The sequence below is a fragment of the Monopterus albus genome, unplaced genomic scaffold (genome assembly GCF_001952655.1).
Source record: "Monopterus albus unplaced genomic scaffold, M_albus_1.0 scaffold192.1, whole genome shotgun sequence".
Lineage (NCBI taxonomy): Eukaryota > Metazoa > Chordata > Actinopteri > Synbranchiformes > Synbranchidae > Monopterus > Monopterus albus.
The window spans coordinates 527,723-539,155 of record NW_018128072.1 but is presented as its reverse complement, the minus strand read 5'-3'; the positions used below and the strand labels follow the sequence as shown (position 1 = coordinate 539,155).

Here is an 11,433-nt window from a genome sequence, read left to right as displayed (position 1 = left end):
TTTATGCTGGAATACACTGCCACCAATGACTAGGTCATTAAAAGCGCAAAAGTCCGTGAAAGGCTCGCCATTTTCATTCATTTCTCCAAGGGCCTGGGTTCCCATAATCAATTCTTTTCCAAGGTTGTCTTTTCCTATCTTGGTATTCAGGTCACCCATCAGTATCTTGATGTCATTGACCACTGTCTGGAGGGAATTGTAGAAATTTTCCTTTGCTTCCGCATCAGCGTCGTTAGTAGGCGAGTAGCATTGGATGAATGTAACGTTTCTTCCCTTGGAGTTGAACGTTGCTGTCATGATTCTAGGAGAGCCGGGCTGCCATTCCATAAGGGTTCTGGCTGCTACTGGGGACATCATGATGGCAACTCCTTCTGTGTGGTCATGATTCTCGTCTGCATGTCCCGAGTAGAGGATTTTCTCTCCACTGGCAAGTGATGTCATGCCAGACCCATTCCATCTGCTCTCACAGATTCCTAGTACTTGAATGTTATATCTTTTCATCTCACTTGCCACTTGAGCTGCTTTTCCAGTTTCGTACATGGTTCGTATGTTCCAAGTTCCAAGTTGTTGTTGCTTTCATCGTCAGGAGATTCGTCAGCTGGTTGGCTTCCATGCGGCTTTCACCAATCTGCGTCATCTGTCCTCCTGTAGAGGCATCTCCCAGATTAAAGCACTGATTGGATTCTTCTGTTGTTTTGGTTTCTGTAGCATGTGAGGTTTTACGGGGTGGGGTTGCTGGGCCCACGCCCAACCCTCCTCCTTTCTCACCCGGGCTTGGGACCGGGTGAGAAAGCTACTTATTAATGGTCTACCAACATTCATAACTGCATCACTACTGAATAGGAGTGTAGCCATTTTATTACCAAAATATTGAATGAAACAGGACACATTGATGCAAGAGAGATTTTATTAACAGAATAGGCTTGTCTTAACTTGAAAATGCAGTTAAAATAGCTCTTAATATCATCATTTCATATTTACTGTAATGTTGTCTTTGTGTTTGTACCAGTTAAAGGTTTTGTTGCATATCAATAGCTAGTCAGACTCTTGCATATAAGCTAAAAAAAAAGTTCTCTGTCTGCAATTTTAAATGAATTAAAAAAGGACAAGAACAATGTTATGCTTGAAGAGTATTTTCCACAGCCTGGTAAACCAAATCTAATTTTCAGTAATGGCTTTTCTAATTGATCAATAAAGCATTATTAAATGATTCATTAACCATGAATAAACCCAGTATAATTTCAGGTTTTAAGAATTACAGTGCTAAAGCCAGGGGCGCTGCTAGCAGTTTTGGGCCCTATGAAAACATTTGAAGTTGGGCCCTCTACCCACAGACTGTGGGCTTTGGGGGCCCTTAGAATCGTCCTACCCCCCCCCCCCCCAACGGTGCCCGTGGCTAAAGCTAGTGCATAAGAGTTCTTTCCAATTCTGCACTACAATGCATGTCCTTACAGCTGAACTACTATTGGTAGTATTTATAAAAATAGTCCTCCTTGGATTAGCCCTGATCATTATTAAGTTGTTTTATGAAGCCTTTATTGTTTTATTTTCAGCTTGCAGTAACAACTATTGCCCTCCATAGGCACGTACAGAGTATCTGAGAAGAAAAGCCCGAGCTGCTCTCCAGTCAGCAGGAGGAAGGAGAGATGATGATGAGCAGAGTGGAGCTCTGGAGCATCTTAATCTTTTTCCTTTGGAAGACTCCTCAGAGAAGAAGGGGAATGAGGAGTATCTTAAAGAAAAGCAAGATGAAAAGGTGATGGTACTACTGCTTCTGGTACTCTTCTCCTACATGCAGAACTCCTGTGATGGAGACAGTGTTGAAGACTGTTTTTCATGTTTCCTTTCCTACATTTTATTAGTTTGAGCCCATTGCTGCCTTTACACAGAAGCGGTGTAAAACCTAATTGCCAAGATGTGCCTATATTAATATGCATACACTGCATACCACAGCAATATCAATAAATAAGATGTGGCAATATGATAAAATGCTAGTAATTTATGTATTAATAAGGCAATGTTTGTCTCAAAAACATTCTTATCACAGGCTCCACTTGATTTTTCTGGAGGTTTCAGCTACATCTTGTGGTCTTTATCACTTGTCATGATAGTTTAGGTGTTTTCACATGACACTAGTTAGCTCAGATGGTAACAACATCAAAAAGCAGTAGCTAGTTTAATGTAGATCTGCCTTTACATATACTGACCTTTTCTGGACTAAAATGAACAAGCATAAACTAAATTTTGATTCTTGTTTTTTTTTTTTTTTTTATTGTTCCCCAGGAGAGGCAGGAACGAGCCATCGGCTTACTGGTGTCTCTTGGACCCCAACCAGGGTCTGAGGTCACTCCATGGTACCTGAAAACGAGCAAAGAAAAAGAGGAAAGGGACAAAAAAGAAAAGAGAAAGGAAATAAGTGAAGAGGAGAGAGAGAAGAAGGATCGCAGACTGAAGGATAGTTTGGACCCTCTGAAAGATATTAAGAAAGCTCTAGGTGTCAAAGGCAGAAAGGAGCACAAGAGCAAGAAAAAGGAAAGAAGAGACAAAGAAGAAAAGAGCACTAGTGGAGAGATGTAAGAATATTATTTATTAAACAAAATGTTTACATAATTGCTGAGTATTATAATAAATAGTAGTAAATGTTTTGTCACAAAGCCCCACTGCACACCTGATGTGAACCATTCTCCAGTCTTCTTGTTGGCCTTGTGGGCAGTATATCCAGTGATGTTTGTGTTGACATTATCCTTATGACACACCATTTGGGAACCACTGCTCTAGTGATCCAGAATATGAAGATATTGTAAACCTGATGTTAGTTAGTTGACGGTTCTGCATCAGGCATTGATAGTAATGGGATGATATGCTGAATGCAGTCATGGAGAGAGAACAAAATGTCTTTTCTGTCTTCTGTAGCTCCATAGAAAGGTTACGTGCTGAGCGTTTACAGAGGGAGGCTGAAGAAAGGAGGAGAGCCCAGGCCCTGCTCGACCAGAGGAGCGGCAAAGGGAAGGACAGAGATGCAGCGAGGGAGATGAATGACAGGGAAAGGCCATACAACAGCGCCTTCTTCCCAGAACTTGCTCGAAAGAGACAAAGGCGAGATCGTGACAGCTGGAGAGATGAAATTTTAAAGTCGTGAAATGTGGATTGACGACTGTGATCTGTGATGGAGGGTTAGTGGAGAAGTACTGTGACCAGAGTGTTTCCAAAAGCAAATGCAAAAAGAAAGAACATAACATGGAAAGTTTGCCAAAGCAGGGATAGATACATGTAATATATACTGCTGTCAGAAAGCTGATGATGAGGCAGCTTGTAGGCCCCGGACCATCCTTTTTTTGTGCACCCAGAAGGGCACATTTCTTGCAGCAAGGTCAGGAGTCAGATTCAGCTGCAGCTACCACTGCTGCTGGTATGTTTCACTAGTAAACATGTCATCAGTGCAGATGTCAGGATTTTTTGTTTTATTTTCGGAAAGTTGTTAGAGTCACCTTAGGCACTAGGATTTTATTTCACAATGTTTTCACATTTTATAGACAAACCAATTAATGGAGAGAATAATCAGCAGATTAATCAGTAGTTGATATTTACAGTACATGCCAGGTGTAAAAGTTAGTAGTCAGCATAACACTATTTAAGGTTCATTTGTACAGTTTCATCTATTTTTAGAGGCTGATAAAATCTGTTTATTCCTCATGTCTAGACAGATGTAAATACAAAAATCAATCTAGTGTAATCAGTCTAGTGATTTGAAGTATTTCTCCATTTCTTTTGTTGGTAAGTCATATGTGTCAAAGTACAGTTGGACTTGGACTCCCCATAACAAAAGCTCAGGTGTAAATAATAGACATTTACGACAACTGGGTTCCATGAATATAATGAAGCCACTGCTTGTCATTAGTAACGCCTGTGCTTTCCCTCCTGTAACAAGTGAAAATGAAAAGAAGGCTTATTTGGAGTCATGTACAAGCATTAATGACCAACACAAATGACTGACATTACTTTTGTCATTGCTGTAATCTATTTTTCCCAAAGGTGTGTGAGGACACACTGCTCGCCTGCAATAAGTACCACTTTCATGAATGATGGTAAATGGTCAATGGTCAATGATGTTTTGTTGTTGAAACTAGTTTGTGGTGCTTTTTAATAGTTTTTGATTATGCTGATTTTGATTTGTTCATCTCAACTATTGTCTAGTCTCAAAACTCAAAAATGAACATTATAACTTTCATGAAGGAGAATTTTTTAAAAAAGTTTTCACTTGTATACTTAGTGACAACTGAGTACAGTTAACCTTCTTGTACACAAAGGCTTGAAATGTATTTATTGCTGTTAGTCCAAAATCATCTGCATATATTTTTAATTTATTATAATTCAGTTCTAATAATTTACACCATATCTCATTAAATATACCCAGAGATTTTTTTCTCTTTGAAGATGTGGTCAATTAACATCTAGCTGTAGGCTCTTTTTGTGCTTATTTAATAGGATGCCATTATAGTAGGAAAATAACATCACACCCCAAAATCCTCATGAATACTGAAGTGATAGGGCCTACTTTAAGAGATTAAAAATCCAATATAAGATCAATATAAACCCACTAATGAGCACCACATACACACCATTAGCTCCCTGTGGGAATATTATCGCAGAGATTTTGTCTGGGTATCAGGATGATGAAGCTGGACCCTGACAATGTGCGCCGTGTGTCTGACGTAGGCTTGCGGTGGAGAAAAACAGACACCCCCTCCAACACCGCGAGAAAGGTGAAGAAAGAAAAAAATTATATATATAACAGGAGAAATAGCGGGTGGTTGTTTACAGCGGTGCTCCACGAAGATGGAGACAGAGCAGCAATGTAGGTGCTGAGGATGCACAATAGAGCATCTCTCACACCGGAATATAATGAAGCCACTGCTTGTCATTAGTAACGCCTGTGCTTTCCCTCCTGTAACAAGTGAAAATGAAAAGAAGGCTTATTTGGAGTCATGTACAAGCATTAATGACCAACACAAATGACTGACATTACTTTTGTCATTGCTGTAATCTATTTTTCCCAAAGGTGTGTGAGGACACACTGCTCGCCTGCAATAAGTACCACTTTCATGAATGATGGTAAATGGTCAATGGTCAATGATGTTTTGTTGTTGAAACTAGTTTGTGGTGCTTTTTAATAGTTTTTGATTATGCTGATTTTGATTTGTTCATCTCAACTATTGTCTAGTCTCAAAACTCAAAAATGAACATTATAACTTTCATGAAGGAGAATTTTTTTAAAAAGTTTTCACTTGTATACTTAGTGACAACTGAGTACAGTTAACCTTCTTGTACACAAAGGCTTGAAATGTATTTATTGCTGTTAGTCCAAAATCATCTGCATATATTTTTAATATATTATAATTCAGTTCTAATAATTTACACCATATCTCATTAAATATACCCAGAGATTTTTTTCTCTTTGAAGATGTGGTCAATTAACATCTAGCTGTAGGCTCTTTTTGTGCTTATTTAATAGGATGCCATTATAGTAGGAAAATAACATCACACCCCAAAATCCTCATGAATACTGAAGTGATAGGGCCTACTTTAAGAGATTAAAAATCCAATATAAGATCAATATAAACCCACTAATGAGCACCACATACACACCATTAGCTCCCTGTGGGAATATTATCGCAGAGATTTTGTCTGGGTATCAGGATGATGAAGCTGGACCCTGACAATGTGCGCCGTGTGTCTGACGTAGGCTTGCGGTGGAGAAAAACAGACACCCCCTCCAACACCGCGAGAAAGGTGAAGAAAGAAAAAAATTATATATATAACAGGAGAAATAGCGGGTGGTTGTTTACAGCGGTGCTCCACGAAGATGGAGACAGAGCAGCAATGTAGGTGCTGAGGATGCACAATAGAGCATCTCTCACACCGTGTTTAATTGCGGATTAGAGCGGGGGGGAGGAGGACAGGGAGGAGGGGGGAGAGCACAACAAGGAAGGGAAGCAGACGCTCTTTTTTATTAGGAAAAAAGCGGAGGGGGAAGACGGAGACAGCGTGAGCCCGGAGACGGCACAGACTGTGGCGGGGGGGGGGGAGAGAGGAGGACACCGAAACTGACAGTCGGCAGCGTCGCTCGGATGGTGGTGTTGTTGCTCCGGACGCGGCGCAGATGCGGCCCGGGTGATGGTAACGCTGGCGGGGATCATGTCGTACTTCAGCCCCGAGAGAGTCCTTGGAGCCCCGCAGAGGGAAGGTGAGCAGAAGAGTAGGAGGTGGTGGCGGGGTTAAGATGTGTCAGTGATGCTGGAAAAAAGAGAGAGTGGAAAGGCCTCTCTACACTGTATTATGAGCCGCTATGACTGAAACATAATGCGAATTTTACTATTGCAGTACGTCAGGAACGAGGCAGACTGGGTGATGGGTAGGGTACCATATTTGCATGCAGTGATACAAATATTGGGGTGGGTGGGGGTGTTTCGATCTTGGGCCTCATATCCATGGCATTTAAAAACACCATATACTGTGTGAATAGCAGGCTAAAATCGTCGGTCAGTGCCATATATTTAGTCTATAAATAGCCTCCGCTTGGCACTGGAGATTATTTAGCCTGTTAGCCACTGCTGGGATCTTTGTTTTTCTCAATCTGAATATGCCTTCTTCCCCCAAGATCTGTTAGTGTTGTGTTTGTGTAACGTGTGCAGTCATTTTATGGTGGTGTATTGTTTTGATAAGAGCTGTTGGCACTGGGACTGGTGAAAAAGGCCTAGGGTTCGATTTATATGCGGTGTCTGGCTGGACATCTGTCTAGGGAAATATTGAAGAATAGAATTGCACAGGAATTGGGCATCAAGATCAGAGCCACTAGTTATGTCTGTGGTGCATGTTTAGGTGACTGCAATGCCAGATAGGGTCATTTAGATTTCACATTTAGCCCCCTGTTGCAGGTGCCTTGGTCAACAGTAAACTATAATTCCCTGTTTCCTGGGCTAGAATTGATTGATTAATTTATTGGAATGCAGTGTTTTCATTTATCAGCAACAGATCGGATCATGCAGTAGCATACACTTCAATAGCAGGATTGTTTTATATTCTCAGCACATCCTCATGTACCTTTGCTCAGGCTGTCTGTGTGAAACAAGGGAATCCTGTTCTGTCTGTGTTGCAACTTTTTGTAAGACAACAGCAAATAGAAGTGATAAGGAACAAGGCCTACACACTGACCTTACAAATACCTTTATAACTTATATTTTTAGTGGGTTATTAATCCTCTTGTTTCAGTATTTAGTAAGTTGGTCAATTCTTAAATATGCTCTGGAATTAATGTATGCAGTGTTTACAATATCACAACCTTGTGAGTGAATGTATTTTTGGATTTTTAAGAAGGACACACAGAATGAAGGTGAGATATTTTAAGTCAGCACAGGCTTAGAAAACATAGGCAAAGTTATACATTTCCAAAATATGGCTTAATGTATATGTGACCTCCCAGGTTATTGTCATTAACTTTTCAAAAGCATTTTGATTATTGCTCTTATTTATAGTTATTTTTATTGCAGTGTAGTATTTTTAATAATTGTGCAGGGTTTCATGCACCAACATGAGGTGAAATTACTATAAACCTGCCATTGTTATGTTTGCTGCCTAAAATGCTGCTTCGTTTGTACAGTTTAAAACGATATTTACTTACTGCCAAATATGGCTGTCCTTTCTTTAGCTTGAGTTGGACACCTTCAAGGTCACATTGCTCCTCTCTCTTGTCATTTGTCCAAATGGATAACGTGTGTGACTATAATATTTAAATGCAACCTATAGATAAAACCTGAAGGGTATTTAACGGCCCTGCCCTACGCCTTTTCTTTTCTACAGATGGTTCACTTCCCACAATCAACTACGTTGAGGTACAAATATAAAATGTCCCAATCCCTCCCTCTCTCACCTGAGTAGTAAACCTTCCTGATTTGAGTAATTCTTTCCCAATTTTCCAATCCCTTCCCAATTAGCGCTCCTTTTGACCTAAATTACAACTCCAGCCACCCCTCCCCTGCTTCTTAACTGTGTTTCCTGAGTGGAATGCCATTTCTGATATTTCCCCATTCCCTGTGCTTTTTTCCTACTTTTAAACTTTAATTCCAGTCTCAGTTTTCTTTTACTGATTCTGACTATGTTTTTGAATTTAAACTTTTTTTTCTTTGCTTTTGTCCCCCGAATCCCTGATGCAAACTGCCCATTGGGGTTCTCCACTGTGTCTCAAACCTGCTGCTAAGAAAGCACTCCAATGGGTTCCCTCTAAATAAAACACCTATGTACCAAGAGTTTTTGATTAAGCGAAGTCACTGACACAAACCTAACAGTGTGTCTGCCCAAACAAGCTGAAATACCCTGAGTTTCTGTATTAAATCCTTTCCTCCCTTGTATTTTCTTCCTGTCTTCCTCCCAGTTTCTCAATCCAGGCCTGCATCCCTCTCTCCTCCGCCGTACGTCGTCATCATCATCTCTTGCTCGGGGCTCATCTCTTTTGTTCTGCTGCTCCTCACCTGCTTGTGCTGTAAGAGAGGAGGAGTGGGATTCAATGTAAGTCTTCAACATGTAAGAGATTTATTCACCTCATTTATTATTTTGCTTTCTTTCTTTGTTTTGTCACAGTATGTTTTTTGTATCAGTTGACTTGATAAATTGCAGGAGGATTTAATTTGGAAATGGTAACAGGAGTCAGTAATTCCAACATAATAAAAGAGAAATTTTCAGTATCATCCTAGTCCAACCTGGCAGTTCTGCTGTGTAGCTGGCACACAGCAGCTTCTTTCTCATTGCCTGCCCTTGACATTACTGCTTAATACAACCATATTTATAATTGAAACTGTGCTGTTTAAACATTATTTTTAATTGTACCACTACTATTATGATTTGTCTGTATTGTTGCTGCTCAACCAGGAGTTTGACAATGCAGACGGGGAGGAGTGCTCTGGAGGCTCCAGCCCCATCCAGGAGGACAGCCTATCGTCATGTCCCTCCCTCCCTGAGGTTTACACCTTACCAGTCAGAGACAGGTCCAACTGCAATGCTCTGCAGGATGGAGCAGGTAACAGCCTTCAACAGCTCTCCCGTTCACTGGCTGAAGCTCTGCTCTGAAGAGTCTGAAACTCTAAGTGTGAGCTGATAAATTCCCTCAGCATCTGTAGCTGTAATCACTGATGTGGATCCATTAAAGGTCTCAAACTGGGATCACAACCAGCAGCACTGGACTCGCCACTAAACCTCAGCGAAGTGGAAACTACAGTCTGAGAAAAATCTGTATTATTGCTCTGTATGAGCAGGCCATGTTGGAAATTTAGGCTGACATGCAGTGACGGGGGTTTGTGCCCAAAAATCTTTGGGCCACAGGATGGTATCAGCTAGACACACAACAATTTGATGTACCAGCTTCTCATCTTGAGAATGTGGTGTCTTCCTTGTCTTACCACTGTAGTAAATTGAATTTCCTCTGGTTTTAGACTGTTTGTTAGATAAAACAAGACAAATATGTGATTTTCATTGTTTTCTGCTGTCAGAAATGAAAATATATTTCAGTTACAACTAAGAAAATAAGTGGTAGATGAATCAACATGACAATAATTATTATTTTATTTGGTCAGCACACCTTTGGGAACAGATTTTTGTCTCAAGAAGAGTTATGAGTCTTTCAATATTTTTTCAGTGGTAGCAAAAATGTGCGGTAGTTGGTAATTAAATGTTGACTGTCCCAGTGAGCGGTATATCAGTCTTTTCAACAGATTTTAATTCACTGAATATGACAGTATAATGTCACATACCAACAACTGTGTGACACCAATCTTTATTTATGTCTCTTATCCTTTGCAGACTCCAAGTCTCAGTTCTTTAAAAGACATGCTTTAAACTACCTTCAAGAGATAGGAAATGGCTGGTTTGGAAAGGTAAGATGATCTCCTCTTGCTTTCAGACATCATGCTCTGGTGTTTACATGTAAAATTTACAAAAACCACATCATACTGTAGATTTTCCTTATTGTATGCTTTGCACTGTTATATTTAATATTGGTTAGTTCAAAATAGTACTTTTACTGCTGATCTCTTTCTCCTGGCGCTTGTCCACATCCATCGATCTCTCCTAGGTGATCCTGGCTGAAGTGTTGTGTGACTGCAGCTCATCTCAGGCTGTGGTGAAGGAGCTGCGGATCAGTGCCAGCCCTCTGGAGCAGAGAAAGTTCTTGGCTGAATCTGAGCCATACAGGTGGGAGAAACTCAGGTAGTCATTTTGGGGAATTAAAGTGAGAATATGTAAATGAAGCTATATAGCAGCACTGTGACAATTATGGAATAATGGCAAATTTCTTGTAACATTAGCACGAACAAAGAAGAAGAGTATTCAAGTTTGTGACTCAGTGATTTGCTAACAGCGGCAAACATTAGCAACCTGGATAATACTTTACATTAACTACCAATATTAATCATTCATCAGCAATAAAGTAACATTAAATAAATGGTTTATAGCACATGATAATGTAGTTGTACACAGATACAATTGTTAATCAATGTATTTGTCAAGAACTATAACCCATCATGTGGTTACCCTTAAGCAGAGGCCGGTGCATAAACAAGTTATGAATATGTGCTAATATATGCAGAGTTTATAATATAAAATATGTTTTCATAACAGAAGTCTTTATTGGTAAAGACTTCAAATGTCCTTTTAGCTACAACCAAATATACTGTATTATAAAATTTTGAACCATTATTAAATGTTTGCATGCTGCTTATGAATGATTAATAGGGATACTGAAAGTAAAGTGTTACTGCCATGTGGTGATACTGGACCAAGTAAGGCTATATTGGCAAAGTCCCTGTGTGCATTAAACAGAGAAAAGGTGCATTTTACTGCTCATGAAATCATTTGTAAGGGAAAGACTTGTTACAGTGGGTACGGAAAGTATTCAGACCCCCTTAAATTTTTCACTCTTTGTTATATTGCAGCCATATGCTAAAATCATTTAAGTTCATTTTTTTTCCTCATTAATGTACACACAGCACCCCATATTGACAGAAAAACACAGAATTTTTGACATTTTTGCAGATTTATTAAAAAAGAAAAACTGAAATATCACATGGTCATAAGTATTCAGACCCTTTGCTGTGACACTCATATATTTAACTTAGGCTCTGTCCATTTCATCTGATCATCCCTGAGATGGTTCTACACCTTCATTTGAGTCCAGCGGTGTTTGATTATACTGATTGGACGTGATTAGGAAAGCCACACACCTGTCTATACAGGTATGTGCCAAAAAATTAGAATATCAAGGAAAAGTCCATTTATTTCAATAATTTGTTTCAAAAAGTGAAACTTGTATGTTATATTAGTTCACTGCACACAAAGTGAAATATTTCAAGCCTTTATTTGTTTCAATTTTGATGATTATGGATTAAA

General features: G+C 39.6%; 2 protein-coding genes across 3 annotated transcripts in view; both read left to right on the top strand.

Moving 5' to 3' along the window:
• The window catches only part of leng1 (leukocyte receptor cluster (LRC) member 1), a 9,169-nt gene extending 4,853 nt beyond the window's left edge, over positions 1-4,316 (top strand). The window contains exons 3-5 of the mRNA XM_020617673.1: positions 1,583-1,756; positions 2,284-2,573; positions 2,914-4,316. Of these exons, the coding sequence (XP_020473329.1) occupies positions 1,583-1,756; positions 2,284-2,573; positions 2,914-3,139 (690 nt within the window). The 3' untranslated portion in view covers positions 3,140-4,316. The remainder of the gene's footprint in view (positions 1-1,582; positions 1,757-2,283; positions 2,574-2,913) is intronic.
• Positions 4,317-6,172: 1,856 nt separating this feature from the next.
• The window catches only part of lmtk3 (lemur tyrosine kinase 3), a 24,380-nt gene continuing 19,119 nt past the window's right edge, over positions 6,173-11,433 (top strand). The window contains exons 1-5 of one of the 2 annotated variants that reach the window (XM_020617670.1): positions 6,173-6,244; positions 8,429-8,562; positions 8,923-9,070; positions 9,850-9,923; positions 10,121-10,239. In XM_020617670.1, the coding sequence (XP_020473326.1) occupies positions 6,175-6,244; positions 8,429-8,562; positions 8,923-9,070; positions 9,850-9,923; positions 10,121-10,239 (545 nt within the window). In that variant the 5' untranslated portion in view covers positions 6,173-6,174. Of the gene's footprint in view, positions 6,245-8,428; positions 8,578-8,922; positions 9,071-9,849; positions 9,924-10,120; positions 10,240-11,433 lie in introns of both variants that reach the window. The other variant, XM_020617669.1, reaches the window with a different exon arrangement.